This window comes from Amblyraja radiata, chromosome 5, assembly GCF_010909765.2.
Source record: "Amblyraja radiata isolate CabotCenter1 chromosome 5, sAmbRad1.1.pri, whole genome shotgun sequence".
NCBI classification, from domain to species: domain Eukaryota; kingdom Metazoa; phylum Chordata; class Chondrichthyes; order Rajiformes; family Rajidae; genus Amblyraja; species Amblyraja radiata.
This window is the reverse complement of record NC_045960.1, coordinates 15,726,402-15,744,042: the sequence shown is the minus strand read 5'-3', so window position 1 is coordinate 15,744,042 and position 17,641 is coordinate 15,726,402. Positions and strand designations below refer to the sequence as shown.

The 17,641-nt window shown below is 50.1% G+C and overlaps 1 protein-coding gene across 1 annotated transcript in view; it reads right to left on the bottom strand.

Moving 5' to 3' along the window:
• btbd9 (BTB domain containing 9) overlaps positions 1-13,222 on the bottom strand; it is a 94,597-nt gene extending 81,375 nt beyond the window's left edge. Inside the window, exons 1-2 of the mRNA XM_033020655.1 lie at positions 13,126-13,222; positions 1,754-1,965 (exon numbers count right to left, since the gene is read on the bottom strand). Coding sequence (XP_032876546.1) covers positions 1,754-1,938 — 185 coding nt within the window. The 5' untranslated portion in view covers positions 1,939-1,965; positions 13,126-13,222. The remainder of the gene's footprint in view (positions 1-1,753; positions 1,966-13,125) is intronic.
• Between the last annotated feature and the right edge of the window lie 4,419 nt (positions 13,223-17,641).

The following is a 17,641-nucleotide window of genomic DNA, read 5'->3' as shown; positions in this document are numbered from 1 at the left end:
GAACTGCCCAAGATCCAAAACATACCACCTCATCTGTGAAACACAGTGGTGGGGGTGTAATGGCCTGGGCATGTATGGCTGCTGAAGGTACTGGCTCATTTATCTTCATTGATGATACAACTGCTGATGGTAGTAGCATAATGAATTCTGAAGTGTATAGACACATCCTATCTGCTCAAGTTCAAACAAATGCCTCAAAACTCATTGGCCGGCGGTTCATTCTACAGCAAGACAATGATCCCAAACATACTGCTAAAGCAACAAAGGAGTTTTTCAAAGCTAAAAAATGGTCAATTCTTGAGTGGCCAAGTCAATCACCCGATCTGAACCCAATTGAGCATGCCTTTTATATGCTCAAGAGAAAACTGAAGGGTACTAGCCCCCAAAACAAGCATAAGCTAAAGATGCCTGCAATACAGGCCTGGGAGAGCATCACCAGAGAAGACATCCAGCAACTGGTGATGTCCATGAATCGCAGACTTCAAGCAGTCATTGCATGCAAAGGATATGCAACAAAATACTAAACATGACTACTTTCATTGAATTGACATTGATGTGTCCCAAACATTATGGTGCCCTGAAATGGGGGAACTTTGTGTAAACACGGCTGTAATTTCTACATGGAGAAACCAAAATGTGTAAAAATAGCCTTTATTAAAATCTGACAATGTGCACTTTAACCAAATGTGATTTTTTTTTCTCTATTACAAATCTCAAATTGTACAGTACAGAGGCAAATATATAAATGATAGGTCACTGTAGGTGCGGGGGGGGGGGGGGGGGGGGGGGAGGGGGGGGGGGTGGAGATGAAGGGCAGAGAAGTTGAGGGAGAGAAGGGGTTATAAGAGGTTACTTAAATTGGAGAATTGAATATTCAAACTGTTGAGTTGTGGGCTACCCATGAATATGAGGTGCTGTTCCTCCAATTTGCGTGTAGCCTCTCTCTGGTAATGGAGGAAGCACCACAGAAAGGTCAGTGTGGGAATAGGAAGGGGATTAAAATAGCCCGCAGGCCTTGTCAGACCGAGTGCAAGTGTTCGGTGAAACGGGCGGCGAGTCAACTCTGAATCTCGCCGGTGTACAGGAGGCCACATCGGGATCACTGGCGGCAGTAGATGAGGTGAGAGGAGGTGTACGTGAGCTGGCAGGTCTGCCCTTGCAACGATCTCCAGCCCTCCGCCATAGACCGTGTCAGGAAGATTAAGGTGATTACACCAATCCCATCGGCAACAGCCAACGCCAGGCAACCTGGGTGCATCCCGCCTTGACCGGCGACTTGTTTAATAATGGTTAGCCTTCCTCCCCTTTATAATCCTCCCCCCCCCCCCCCATCCATTATCATTACCACCTCTCCTTCTCCTGAGTATGTTTTCTTCCTCGGTAAAAGCTGAATCAATGCTCATTCAGTATTCCAACCATGCCCTCGCCTCTATGCAGAAATCACCTTTGTTATCCCCAAATGGATCCATATTCCTCTCACTGCATGATCATTATTTACACTCTTCCCCACAATCTTTTCATCCCTTTTCCAAACGACAACAAATCCACAACTCCAGCACCTCTGTGGTCAGTGTGTCACAGGGACCCGAGGCTCCAGGTCACACAGCTGGTAACCGTGGTGACTGACCCCCCTCCCCCCCCCCCTCAGTAAAGCGAGATAACACACCAGGGGCCAGACACTGGAGTGGAAGGTCACTGAGAATCTAACTGTGTTCCCGCTCCGCGTTTGATGGCAATACCGAGCAATAGATACCTGAAGTACTGGCAGCGGGCGGCCAGGATCACACGATGGGCAGCAAAGCGCTTCTTCTCCACCAGGAAGGTGACATCGCTGTACTCCTCGCCGTGAATCAGGGCGCCCACGTGCTCCGAGAGGATGTGCACGTGATCGATCTCCCCAACCGAGTTATACGGCCGCAGCTGGTGGCTGTTGCTCATGGTGTCGGCATCGACCCGCCCAGTGCACTGCGGAGGAAGCACAACCACCAGGTAACACCCACACACCCAGGCAACCCGTCCACTCACGCCCAGCTTCCCTACCTTCACACGAACAATGTCTTCTGCTTACTGTCCTGTGTGTCCTCAATGTCCCACATGTGTCCACACTGCCCCACACGTGTCCACACTGCCCCACACGTGTCCTCACTGCCCCACACGTGTCCACACTGCCCCACACGTGTCCACCCTGCCCCACACGTGTCCACCCTGCCCCACACGTGTCCACCCTGCCCCACACGTGTCCACCCTGCCCCACACGTGTCCTCCCTGCCCCACACGTGTCCACACTCTCCCACACGTGTCCTCCCTGCCCCACACGTGTCCACCCTGCCCCACACGTGTCCACCCTGCCCCACACGTGTCCACCCTGCGCCACACGTGTCCTCCCTGCCCCACACGTGTCCACCCTGCCCCACACGTGTCCACCTTGCCCCACACGTGTTCTCCCTGCCCCACACGTGTCCACACGGCCCCACACGTGTCCTCCCTGCCCCACACATGTCCACACTCTCCCACACGTGTCAACACTGCCCCACACGTGTCCTCACTGTCCCACACGTGTCCACTGTCCCACACGTGTCCTCCCTGCCCCACACATGTCCACACTATCCCACACATGTCCACACTCTCCCACACGTGTCAACACTGCCCCACACGTGTCCTCACTGTCCCACACACGTGTCCACATTGCCCCACACGTGTCCTCACTGTCCCACACGTGTCCACACTGCCCCACACGTGTCCACACTGCCCCACACGTGTCCACACTGCCCCACACGTGTCCTCACTGTCCCACACGTGTCCACACTGCCCCACACGTGTCCTCACTGTCCCACACGTGTCCACACTGCCCCACACGTGTCCACACTGCCCCACGCGTGTCCACACTGCCCCACGCGTGTCCACACTGCCCCACACGTGTCCACACTGCCCCACACGTGATCTCACTGCCCCACACGTGATCTCACTGCCCCACACGTGATCTCACTGCCCCACACGTGATCTCACTGCCCCACACGTGATCTCACTGCCCCACACTTGACCTCACTGCCCCACACGCGTCCTCACTGCTCCATATATGACCTCCCTGCCCCACATGTGTCCACACTGCCCCACACATGTCCTCACTGCCCCACATGTGTCCACACTGCCCCACACGTGTCCTCACTGTCCCACACGTGTCCACACTGCCCCACACGTTTCCACACTGCCCCACACGTGTCCACACTGCCCCACACGTGATCTCACTGCCCCACACGTGTCCTCACTGCTCCATATATGACCTCCCTGCCCCACACGTGTCCACAATGCCCCACACGTGTCCTCACTGCCCCACACGTGTCCACACTGCCCCACACGTGTCCACACTGCCCCACACGTGTCCACACTGCCCCACAAGTGTCCTCACTGCCCCATACATGACCTCCCTGCCCCACACGTGTCCTCACCACCCCAAATGTGACCTCACTGTTCTAAACTTTCTCTGCACTGTGTGTCTCCCCCTCTCCACCACTGTCTCCCTTTCCGTCTGAATCCTCCCTCTGTTATTTGCATTTTATCATTTTATTTATTCATGTGTGTATATATTTATATTACGGTATATGGACACATTGATCTGTTTTGTAGTCAATGCCTACTATGTTCTGTTGTGCTGAAGCAAAGCAAGAATTTCATTGTCCTATCAGGGACACATGACAATAAACTCACTTGAACTTGAACCTCTCCTCTCCCATTTCCCAAGACTTCTCCCCAATTCTCCCTCTCTCTCTTCCACCCTCCAAGGGTGGAAATGTTAAATATCAGAGGGCATATAGTTAATGTCAGAGGGGAGGGAAGTGTAAAGGAGATAAGTGGGGCGTTTGTTTACCCAGAGAGTGGTGGGGGCCTGGAAAATGCTGCCAGAGATGGCGATGGAGGCAGATACGATAGTTGCATCAAAGAGGCTTCTGGATCGCAGAGGGAATTGCAGGGAATGGAGGGATATAGATCACGTGCAGGCAGTGGATGTTATTTTAACTTGGCATCATGTACTGCATGGACATAAAGTAGAAGATGTGATTAACAAGTTCTCAGTTGGCACAAAAACTGGTAGTGCTGTTGATGATGGGGAGGACAGTTTTAGGTTACAGACTAATATTGATCAGTTGGTAATAGAAAACAAATAAGTGGTCAGAGCAATGACAGATGGAATGTAATCCTCAAAAGTGTGAGGTGATGCACTTTAAGTGGACTGAATGTTGTTCTCTCTGCTTAAGGTGGGCAGTAGGGACAAACCAGGAATTTAAAGGTTGCTGTGCTTTATATCAGTGGAAAGGAAATTATTGGAGAGTTTTCTTAGGGATATGATCTACCAGCATCTGAAGAGGATTGTACTTGGGTGGTCATGTCTGACAAAATAGTTTTTCCTGGTGACAAAGGTGATTGACGAGGGTAGGGGCAGTGACTGTTGTCCATATGTGGCTGATCCACAAGATGAAGACAGATGGGATCCATTGAGAGTTGGAAAATTGGCTTGGTCATAAGAGACACAGGATCGTGATGGTGGCATGTTTCTCTGACTGGAGATCTGTGACCAGTGGTTTTCCCGTAGGATCAATACTAGGACGTCTATGGAAAGTTCCCTGACTGGGTTGCACCATGGCCTGGAATAGCAGTTCCAACTCACAGGAATGCAAGTGGCTACAGAGAGTGGTGGGACTCCATCACTATCCATTACATCCTCAAAGAGGCATCTACCATCAAGGATCCTCACCATCCATGCCATGTCCTCTTCTCACTGCTACTATCGGGTAGGAGGTACAAATGCCTGAAGTCCCACACCAGCAGGTTCAAGAACAGCTACTTTCCTACTATTTTCCTAACAGCATTAGGAGAGCGTTCATTGAGAGCGAGGAGGGCTGGCGGAGAGCCCCGCCGGAAATGATAGGAGACCCGGGGGGCGGGGGTAGGGTAGCTGAGAACTATGGAATACCCGGGGAAGATGAAGGGGGGTGGGTCAAGAAGGAAGAGGGACTTGGCAGGGAGGGGAAAGGGAGGGGGGAGGGGGACGGACTGCTGCCACTTGCAGCAACAAGCAGTAGGTAAGACTGTTTGGTCAACTTTTGTAACTTTGTCAGCACAAGAAATTGGCGACACTTATGTGCTGCCCAGATGAGGTCTGCTCTAAGATTTTACTGGGTTGTATGCAAAACAAAGCATTTCACTGTTACGAGGTACATGTGACAATAAAATATCACTGAATCATTGACTGCAGCATATTACAGTAAACAGTCGGATGCTTGTGATTTGGATGACAGCGGAGGTGGGTTGATCAGTAGTTTTGCAGTCGACACAAATATTGGTGGAATTGTGAATTGTGGGGAAGGTGTCAAAGGTTTCAGCAGAAGAATCATCAGTTACAGATTTGGGCGGACAAACAGATTGGGTTTCATCAGGACAAGTATGAGGTTGCACTTAGGAAGGTCAAATGTAAGACGAAAGAGTCCAGTAAATGGCCGTACCCTCCGAAGCACTGATGTACGGGGAGGTCTTTGGATGCTAGTCCATACCTCCCTGAAAGTGGCAACATAGACTCAAAGAGCTACACAACACGGAAACACACCTTGTTGCCATTCTGGGCTAGTTCTATTTCCCTAAATTTGGCCCATAACCGTCTAAATCTTTCCCCATCGACCGCACCTGCGCTGTTGGGGGCTATGGGTGAGTGGTGGAATATTGCGTGGGGGACGGGGCCCAACGGGTCCGCACTTGGTCTTTCCTCTTAAATCTCTCCCCTCTCACTTTACACCAGTACCTCTAGCTTTTGAATCCTCTACTCTGGGGAAAAAACTGAGAGAGTTCATTTTACCAATGCCCCTGGTGATCCTATACACTTGAATTAGGTCACCTCTCAGCCTCCTATGTTGCAAAGAAATAAGTCCCAGCCTATCCAACTTCTCCCTATAATAAGCGAGTTCGGTATTCCGAAAAAACGCAAGGAATCATGGGATTTGTCAAAGGTCTTTCGCGATAAACAAAAATTAACAAAGCGCTGGCTGTATAAACTGTATATAAATTCTTATATTTATTCATAATTTATGTGTAAAATATATTTCATCTGAGGAACGGGGGTGCCAGGTAGCGGGAGAGCAGGGTGTAACAGCGAGAGAGAGGGGGCAGATGCGAGTGGGAGACAGGGGAGAGACTGGACCAGCGGAGAGACATTCTCGGCAGCTGTGCCGCTGCGAGCACAAAGACCCGCGCCTCATCCGCAGCCAGGATCGAACCCGGGTCCCGAGGGGGGGGGCCATAAACATCTGAGCTGACCCCGGACCGACGGGACACTGGCCCGGAGCAGCGGCGGCCCCAGTTCCACAGCCAGCGCGGAGAAGAAGCGCCAACTCCCAAGGAACCCGCTCCCCGATGGGCCGGGAACCACCAGAAGCACCTCCCGCCTCATCCAGCATCTGCCGGCGCCGGCAAAAACCGAGCACCAGCCATCAACGGGGACACACAGAAAACGCTGCAACAACCCAGCTCCCCGGAGAAAAGGAATGGGTGACGTTTTGGGTCGAGACCCTTCTCCAGAGATGTTGCCTGACCCGCTGAGTCACCGCAGCTCCCCGTGTGCTTCCCGGCCGATAACTGCCGCTCGGCCCCTGCCAGCACCGAGGAGGCCAACCGACAGCCACTGAACAAGTCCTGACTCCTGTACTCAATATCCTTCCCAGTGAAGACAAGTGTGTCAAATGCCTTCTTCACCACACTGACTTGCCATTTTCATGGAACTGTGCACCTGCACCCCCAGATCTCTCTGTTCTGCAACATTCCCCAGGGCTCCACCATTTACTGTGTAGGTCCTGCCCTGCTTTGACATCTCTAGGTGCAACACCTCACACTTGTCAGAGTTAAATTCCATTTAACAGTCCTTGGCCCACCTTCCAAACTGATCTAAATCTTGCTGAAAACTTATATATCATTCTTCACCAGCCACTATGACACCAATATTTATGTCATAGTCATGCAGCACAGAAACAGCTGTTGTATTCGTTCTTGCCAAACAAAATGCCCCATAATAGCTAGTCCCACCAGCCCACGTTTGGCCCAGATCCCTGTAAACCTTTCCTATCCATGTACTCCTCCAAGTGTCTTTTAAAATATTGTTATTGTATCTGCATCGCCTCCTTCCTCTGGCAGCTCGTTCCATATTCCCACCACTAGTATGAAAACGTTGGCCCTCAGGTTCCCATTAAATTATTTCCCCTCTCACCTTAAACCTATGTTTCTTGATTCCCCTGCTCTGTGTAAATGACTGCCCATTCAACCTATCAATTCACTTACGATTTTAAGCACCTCTCTAAGATCGCCCCTAAACTTCCTGCGCCAAAAGGAATAAAGTCCCACCAGCCCAATTTCTCCAGATAGAGTCGGCCCAAGTCCTGACAACTTCCTCGTAAATCTTCTCAGCGCTCTTTCCAGCTGAATGACATATTATCTGTAGCACGGTGGCGAAAAGTACACAGCCTCAATGTCTTGTACAACTTGTCACCTACAAATTTACTAACAATGTTAACCGCATTTTCATGCAAATCGGCAATGTAGATAACAAACATCAGAGAACTCAAGACAGGCCTCCAATCAGAAAAAACCCCAAATCACTACAGCTATCCTTTGGCTCTTCCCTCCAAGTCAATTTTGAATCAAATTTGCTACCACACGATACGATAGAACCTTATTCATCCCAAGAGGGAATTTGTTCTGCTAACTATCATAAAAACACAAAATACATGAAACATTAAATTAAAGTGACACCTACCACACCTTGAATTCCTTGTAATCTAACCTTGCAGACTAACCTCCTGTGCAACACCTTGTCATCAGCCTTGCTAAAGTCCATATAGATAATGTGCACTGCCCTGCCCTCATCGATATCCTCTTGGCTGACCTCTTCAAAAACACTTTCAAATTTGTGATGCCAAAGTTCATTCCCCCACGCACAGAGCTATCCCTAATCAGTCGATGCCTATCCAAATGCCGGTAGATCCTTTCCCTCAGTATGCCCTCAACAACTTTCCCACCACTGAGGTCTGGTTCATCAGCCTGCAGTTCCTGACTTGCCCATGCTGCCCTTCTGAAATAACATTACAACATTAGCCGGCAGTGACTAGTGGGGTACCGCAAGGCTCAGTGCTGGGACCCCAGCTATTTACAATATATATTAATGATCTGGATGAGGGAATTGAAGGCAATATCTCCAAGTTTGCGGATGACACTAAGCTGGGGGGCAGTGTTAGCTGTGAGGAGGATGCTAGGAGACTGCAAGGTGACTTGGATAGGCTGGGTGAGTGGGCAAATGTTTGGCAGATGCAGTATAATGTGGATAAATGTGAGGTTATCCATTTTGGTGGCAAAAACAGGAAAGCAGACTATTATCTAAATGGTGGCCGACTAGGAAAAGGGGAGATGCAGCGAGACCTGGGTGTCATGGTACACCAGTCATTGAAAGCGAATGGTATGTTAGCTTTCATAGCAAAAGGATTTGAGTATAGGAGCAGGGAGGTTCTACTGCAGTTGTACAGGGTCTTGGTGAGACCACACCTGGAGTATTGCGTACAGTTTTGGACTCCAAATCTGAGGAAGGACATTATTGCCATAGAGGGAGTGCAGAGAAGGTTCACCAGACTGATTCCTGGGATGTCAGGACTGTCTTATGAAGAAAGACTGGATAGACTTGGTTTATACTCTCTAGAATTTAGGAGATTGAGAGGGGATCTTATAGAAACGTACAAAATTCTTAAGGGGTTGGACAGGCTAGATGCAGGAAGATTGCTCCCGATGTTGGGGAAGTCCAGGACAAGGGGTCACAGCTTAAGGATAAGGGGGAAATCCTTTAAAACCGAGATGAGAAGAACTTTTTGCACACAGAGAGTGGTGAATCTCTGGAACTCCCTGCCACAGAGGGTAGTCGAGGCTAGTTCATTGGCTATATTTAAGAGGGAGTTAGATGTGGCCCTTGTGGCTAAGGGGATCAGAGTGTATGGAGAGAAGGCAGGTACGGGATACTGAGTTGGATGATCAGCCATGATCATATTGAATGGCGGTGCAGGCTCGAAGGGCCGAATGGCCTACTCCTGCACCTAATTTCTATGTTTCTAGCCACCCTCTAGTGTTCTGGAACTTCACCTGTGGCTAAAGATGGAAACATAGAAAATAGGTGCAGGAGTAGGCCATTCGGCCCTTCGAGTCTGCACCACCATTCAATATGATCATGGCTGATCATTCAACTCAATATCCTGTACCTGCCTTCTCTCCATACCCCCTGATTCCTTTTGCCACAAGGGCCACATCTAACTCCCTCTTAAATATAGCCAATGAACTGGCCTCAACTACCTTCTGTGGCAGAGAATTCCAGAGATTCACCACTCTCTGTGTGAAAAATGTTTTCCTCATCTCGGTCCTAAAGGAATTCCCCCTTATCCTTAAACTGTGACCCCTTGTTCTGGACCTCCCCAACATCGGGAACAATCTTCCCAATATGCCATGTTTGCCATATCCCAGATGATGCCAATAACTCTGCAAGGGTCTCTGGAATTTCCTCCCTAGCCTCCCACAATGTCTGGGGATGCATTTTAGTTTTAGTTTAGAGATACAGCACGGAAACAGGCCCTTCGGCCCACCAAATCCGCGCTGACCAGCAATCCCCATACATGAACACTATCCTCAACATTAGGGACAATTTACAATGTTACTAAGCCAATTAGCCTACAAACCTGTACCTCTTTGGATGTAACATGACATCCCATCTCCTGTGCTCAGTACCATGACCGATCAAGGCAAGTGTATCGAACATCTTCTTGACAAATCTGTCTATCTGTGTCGTCACTTTCATGGACTCCAAGGTTTCCCTGATCTAAAACACTGCCTGGTGCTCTACAATTTACTGTGTAAGTCCTGCCCTAGTTTTTAGACTAAAATACAACATCTTGCATTTTTCAGAATTAAACTCCCCCTGCTATTCCTCAGCGCAATGGCCCAGTTGATTAAGATCCCGTGTTAATTTAAAATAAACCTTTTCACTGTCCACGAAACCTCCAATTTTAGTATAATACACAAACTTAGTAACCAGTGCAACGAACACTTATTAGGGCCATTCTTTGGAACGTGAACCAAAACGTCACATACGTTACCAAATGGTATCACAGAAAGTTATACGTTAAAAAATTCTTGTAATAGTTTAATCTTATTCATTGCAATTTTCCTACCTACAGAACTATAATGTATGTCTGCTAAAGATATGAACATTCTAGTTTTTTTTAAAATTCACAAGAGTTTGTAAGATAAAACTGAGTTATGAAAAAAATGCTTCCGTGTGAGGTCACACACATGCCCAGTCATATTTGACATCTGATCCTAAACAAACATTGTCAGCATAACATAAATATTTCACTTGGTAAACTTTGAAAAAAATATCAATCATATATACAGTACAAAACAATATACCTGTAATGCTTTCAGTATTAGAACAGATGTATTCCACAATTTTTCATAATTTTGGTCACACATGTGACTAAGAATGGGCCAACAACATTTGGAGCATTGTCTCAGTTCTGGTCATCACATTGCAGGAAATATATCAAGGCTTTCGACAAGTTCCAGAAGAGGTTTACCAGGATGCTGCCTGGATTAGAGGGTATTAGCTACAAATAGTGTTTGGACAACATGGATTGTTTTCTCAGGAACGTCAGAGGCTTTGAGAGGGAAGGTTTAAAATAAATTTATGAGACAAGTTTTGTTTTTACACGAAGAGAGGAAGGTCACAACTTGCCCGCACCAACCAACTAGTCCTAACTACATTAGTCCCACCTGCCTGCGTTTGGCCCATACCCCTCTAAACCTGTCCTCTCCATATAGGTAGACATAAAATGTTGGGAGTAACTCAGCGGGACAGGTAGCATCTCTGGAGAGAAGGAATGGGTGACGTTTCGGGTTGAGACTCGTCTTCAGACGGAGGAAGCAAACTGGAGATATGGAAGGGAAACATGTGAAAATGTCAGATCAAAGCAGATGATGACAAGGAAATGTAGACTGGTTCATTGTTGGCTGAGGGGAAGGAGGCATATAATCAGTAAAATTCATCAGAAAATGAAACTAGTCAGAAAACTAGGCTGGGGGGGGGGGGGGGGGCAGAGAGGGGGAAAGCAAGGGTGACTTGAAGTTAGTCAATACTACTGGGTTGTAAGTTGCCCAAGCGAAATATGAGGTGCCGTTCCTCCAATTTGTCTCTAACCCTTCCATATCTCCAGTCTCCCTCTCCCCTGACACTCAGTCTGAAGAAGGGTCTTGACCCGAAACCTCACCTATTCCTTCTCTCCAGAGATGCAGCCTGTCCCGCTGAGTTACTCCAGCATTTTGTGTCTATCTTTGGTGCAAACCAGCCTTTGCAGTTTCCTCCTACACTATCCATGTAGGTGCCTGGAACATGCTGCCGGGAAAGTCGTGGAAGTAGATACAATAATGTTTAAGGCATTCAGACAGGCACATGGATAGGCAGGGAATTGAGGGATATAGGACATGAACAGGCAAATGGGCAGATTAAATTGCCATCACGGTTGGTACAGACATCATGGGCTGAAGGAAGGGCCTGTACCTCAGGTGTACTGTTCTATGTTCTAAAGAAGTATGGGACATATACCAAGGGCCCTATAGAGGATGGAGGGACAGTGCATAGAGGTGTACAAGTCCATAGATCCCTAAAGGTAGCAACGTAGGTAGATAAGGTGGTGAGGAAGAATATGGGATATTTGCCTTTATTAGCTAGACTAGAGCATAAAATATAAGAGCAGGGAGGTCAGATACAACTTTATAAACATTGTTGAGGCCACAGCTGGAGTACTGGGTGCAGTTTTGGTAGCTACTCCTTCAGGCGAGTGTGATTGCACTGCAGAGGGTGCAGTGGAGATTCAGCAGGACCTTGCAAAAGATGCAGCATTGTAGTTATAGTTCAGACTGGAGAGGACTGCTTTGTTTTCTTTGCACTCAAGTTCAGTGGAGCCCAGGAGAGTGTGGAGGTTGGGGTGGGGAAGTTTGGAAATTGTGCTTGAGAGTTTAGTGGGTATGGGTTTAGGATAAGGGTTAAACATTTTAGAGAAGGAATATTTTCAAGGGGATGATTGGAATCTGGAATGCACGACCAGGCACATGATCTGAAATATCCAGAAGAGTACTGGAATCACTGAGGTATAAAGGCTATGGACCGAGCACTGGTAAATGGGATTTGCCCAGGTTTGTACTTAAATAGGCATGGATGTGGTGGGCCAAATGGGCTGTTTCTGTGCTGGAAGACTCCATGTCTTGTTGTCATGGTTCAATGGTTCATGAACTGGTATATTCAGATCACTGTGAATAATACACTTCAATCCCCACTCTATGATGGTTTCTCTACATTATTTGTGTATGCACTTTCATGGTCTGGTTTACTTTGAATACCTAATAATTTATAGCATGTTTATTTGTTATTGTTGCATTTAATGCACCTGTAAATTTAATGCACCTGGCAAGTATAATTTCATTGCTCTGGTTCCATATCCAAACATATCACAAATGGACACTCTTGACTCTAGGTAACCATTAGTCCAAATATGGTATATTTGCCTTCATTAGCTAGACTAGAGCATAAAATATAAGAGCAGGGAGGTCATATACAACTTTATAAACCATTCCAATGGTCTCCCCTGCTCTGTACCTGTCTGACCCCCCACCCCAGCTCCCCTCCCCTCTTCCCTCCTCCCCAACCTTCATTCCAGTCACCTCACTGTATCCCTCACACTCTCCGCCTTCTTCACTGTCCTGCCTCCTCTCCTGTCCTTCCCATCCCCTCACATCCTCTCCCCTCCCTCACTCACGTCCCTCCCTCCCTCATTCCTCACACACCCTCTCCGACCCACACGCTGCAAACACCATCCCTCCCACACACTCTCCTTCCCCCCCCCTTGCTAGCTAACTCCCTCCCTCTACCCGTTCTGCCGTCACTACTGTCCTTACCCACACCTCCTCCTCTCCCTATCCCACTGCCCCTGCCCCCTCATCCTCTCCCTATCCCACTCCCACTCCACCTCCATCTTCCCTCCTCCCCACATCCATTTATTTTACCGGCTTCTCCCAGTCGCCGCCGGTGACATCACACTGGCCTCTGCCCGGCTCTGCGCATGCGCCACTCGGCGGTCGGCGCTGGATGACGCAAACGCGGCCTTCCGTCACGTGAAGACAGCGCATGCGCGGCGGCCCGGCCCGCGGCATTTCGCCCCGTCCGGGACACCCTGACCCTTCTGACCCCCCCAGATCACCCTGACCCCCCCACATCACCCTGACCCCAACCCTGACCCCCCCAGATCACCCTGACCCTTCTGACCCCCCCCGATCACCCGACCCCCCCCAGATCACCCTGACCCCAACCCTGACCCCCCCAGATCACCCTGACCCTTCTGACCCCCCCATATCACCCTGACCCCACCCTGACCCCCCCAGATCACCCTGACCCTCCCCAGATCACCCTGACCCCCCCAGATCACCCTGACCCCGCCAGATCACCCTGACCCCCCCCAGATCACCCTGACCCCAACCCTGACCCCCCCAGATCACCCTGACCCCCAGATCACCCTGACCCCCCCAGATCACCCTGACCCCCCCCAGATCACTCTGACCCCCCCAGATCACTCTGACCCCCCCCCGATCACCCTGACCCCCCCCCCCAGATCAACCTGACCCAACCCTGACCCCCCCAGATCACTCTGACCCCCCAGATCACCCTGACCCCCCAGATCACTCTGACCCCCCCCAGATCACCCTGACCCCCCCCAGATCACTCTGACCCCCAAGATCACCCTGACCCCCCCAGATCACCCTGACCCTCCCCAGATCACCCTGACCCCGCCAGATCACCCTGACCCCCCCAGATCACCCTGACCCCCCCCGATCACCCTGACCCCAACCCTGACCCCCCCAGATCACCCTGACCCCCCAGATCACCCTGACCCCCCCAGATCACCCTGACCCCCCCAGATCACCCTGACCCCCCCCAGATCACTCTGACCCCCCCAGATCACTCTGACCCCCCCGATCACCCTGACCCCCCCCCCAGATCACCCTGACCCAACCCTGACCCCCCCAGATCACTCTGACCCCCCCGATCACCCTGACCCCCCACCCAGATCACCCTGGCCCCAACCCTGATCACTCTGACCCCCCCCAGATCACCCTGACCCCCCCCAGATCACTCTGACCCCCAAGATCACCCTGACCCCCCCCAGATCACCCTGACCCCAACCCTGACCCCCCCCAGATCACTCTGACCCCCCCAGATCACCCTGACCCCCCGAGATCACCCTGACCCCCCCAGATCACCCTGACCCCAACCCTGACCCCCCCAGATCACTCTGACCCCCCCATATCACCCTGACATCACCCTGACCCCCCCCCCAGATCACCATGACCCCCCCAGATCACTCTGACCCCCATCAGACCAACCTGACCACCTAGAGCCCTAGATAATAGGTGCAGGAGTAGGCCATTCGGTCCAGAAACCAAGAACCAAGACCCCACCCAGATCACCCTGACCCCCCCAGACCAACCTGACCACCTAGAACCCTAGACAGTAGGTGCAGGAGTAGGCCATTCGGTCCTTCGAGCCAGCACCGCCATTCAATGTGATCATGGCTGATCATCCACAATCAGTACCCTGTTCCTGTCTTCTCCCCATATCCCCTGACTCCGCTATCTTTAAGAGCTCTATCTAACTCTCTCGAAAGCATCCAGAGAATTGGCCTCCACTGTCTTCTGAGGCAGAGAATTCCACAAATTCACAACTCTCTGGGTGAAAATGTTTTCCCTCATCTCCGTTCTAAATGGCCTACCACCTATTCTTAAACTGTGGCCCCTGGTTCTGGACTCCACCAACATCGGGAACATGTTTCCTGCCTCTAGCGTGTCCAATCCCTTAATAATCTTATATGTTTCAATAAGATACCCTCTCATCCTTCTATATTCCAGTGTGTTCAAGCCCAGTCGTTACATTCTTTCAACATATGACAGTCCCGCCATCCCGGGAATTAACCTGGTGGACCTACGCTGCACTCCCTCAATAGCAAGAATGTCCTTCCTCAAATTTGGAGACCAAAACTGCACACACTACTCCTGGTGCGGTCTCACTAGGACCCTGTACAACTGTAGAAGAACCTCTTTGCTCCTATACTCAACTCCTCTTGTTATGAAGGCCAACATGCCATTTGCTTTCTCCACTGCCTGCTGTACCTGCATGCTTACTTTCAGTGACTGATGTACACGGACACCCAGATCTCGTTGTACTTCATTTTTTCCTAACTTGACACCATTCAGATAATAATCTGCTTTCCTGTTCTTGCCACCGAAGTGGAGAACCTCACATTTATCCACATTAAACTGCATCTGCCATGCATCTGCCCGCTCACCCAACCTGCCCAAGTCACCCTGCATTTTAATCCTTTCATCTAAATCACTAATGTATATTGTATATAGCTACTGTCCCAGCACCAAGCCTTGCGGTACTCCACTAGTCACTGCCTGCCATTCTGAAAGGGACCCGTTAATCCCTACTCTTTGTTCCCTGTCTGCCAACCAATTTTCTAGCCATGTCAGTACCCTACCCCCAATACCATGTGCTCTAATTTTGCCCACTAATCTACTATGTGGAACCTTTTCAAAGGCTTTCTGAAAGTCTAGGTACACTACATCCACTGGCTCTCCCTTGTCCAATTTCCTAGTTACATCCTCAAAAAATTCCAGAAAATGAGTCAAGCATGATTTCCCCTTCGTAAATGCTGACTCGGACCGATCCTGTTACTGCTATCCAAATGTGCCGCTATTTCATCTTTTATAATTGACTCCAGCATCTGCCCCACCACCGATTTCAGGTGAACTGGTCTATAATTCCCTGTTTTCTCTCTCCCTCCTTTCTTAAAAAGTGTGATAACATTAGCTATCCACAGGAACTGATCCAGAATCTATAGAACGTTGGAAAATGATCACCAATGCGTCCACGATTTATAGAGCCACTTCCTTAAGTACCCTGGGATGCAGACCATCAGGCCCTGGGGATTTATTAACCTTCAGTCCCATCAGTTTACCCAACACCATTTCCTGCCTAATGCGAATTTCCTTCAGTTCCTCCGTCACCCTAGGTCCTCTGGCCACTAGTACATCTGGGAGATTATTTGTTTCTTCCCTGCACCAGCTCCCCAGCCACACATTCAGATCCCCTATCTCCTTGTTCCTGCCCTCACCAGCATGAGGTACTGGAAGCAATCCAGAGATAACCACCCTAGAAGTACTGCTTTTCTAACTCTCTAAACTCACATTGCAGAACCTCCTTCTTCTTCCCGAAGTCGTTTGTGCACACATGCACAACCACTTCCAGATGTTCACCTTCCCTCTCGAGGATGTTCTGAAGTCGGCTCGAGACTTGGACCCTGCCACCAGGGAGTCAACAGACCATCCTCGAGTCTCGCCTGCTGCCACAGAACCTCCTGTCCGCACCTCGGACAATGGGGTCACCCATCACTGTGGCCCTGCCCGACGTCGACCTCGCCGGTCGAGTCTCATTGCTAGGATTGGAGCCACTGACATGTCCGCCGCTCGGACTGGAAGAGTCGTCTGCCCCAACAGCTCCCAAGAGGGTGTATCTGTTTTAATTATGTACAGCCACCGGGATCTCCTGCACTCCACGTTTGCTCCCCTTTCTCACAGTCACCCACCTTCGCTCTTCCTGCATCCTTGACGTGACAACCTCACTGTAGGTCCTGTCCAGGAAACTCTCGTTTTCCCCGATGTCCCTGAGGTCATCCAGCTGCTGCTCCAGTTCCCCCAACACATTTATTCAGGAACTGTGCTTGGACACAGTTTGTGCAGGTGTAGTTTCCAGAAGCACCAGTGGTGACCCTGGCTTCCCACATCCTGCAGGAAACACACTGCACCAACTTGCCTGCCATTTTTTCAGTGGACCAAAAAGCACAAATTTTGATCAAGTGTCGCCTTCCTACCGAACACTCACACTTTACTCACCAAGGTACTTCACCTCAACAAGGCCACTCACGACAAGACCGCTCCTCTACAGCTGCACCCCTTTATCTGTTACCTAATCAACTACTTTAGGGCTAATTTGTAAATTACTCGAACCTGGGCCTTTGGCATTCTTTTCAAATCTTCTTTCCCTCTGACTTACCTACTTCTAGCCAATACTCGCTCTTACCAGCCAAGACCACCCTGACTCCCCCAGACCACCCTGACCCCAAACATCCCACCGTGACCCCTCCAACCCTCCCTGACCCCACCCACGCTCCCATCTCACCCCCATGCAAACCCCCCTCCCCATCTACCTTTCCCGCCCACACCAACTCTCCCCATCCTTGTATGATCTCACTGCATCTCATCCCCACCCACTCACCGACCCCTTCCACCTACACCCACTGCACCTCACCCACTCATCCCCCAGCCACATCTCCCACCCACACCCACATCTCACCCCCTACATCACCTCACCCCCACTTCAATAACCCACACTAACTCTCCCCACCCACACCTCATCCCACTGCAACCCATCCCCCCCATTCACTCACTGACCCCACCCACACCCCCC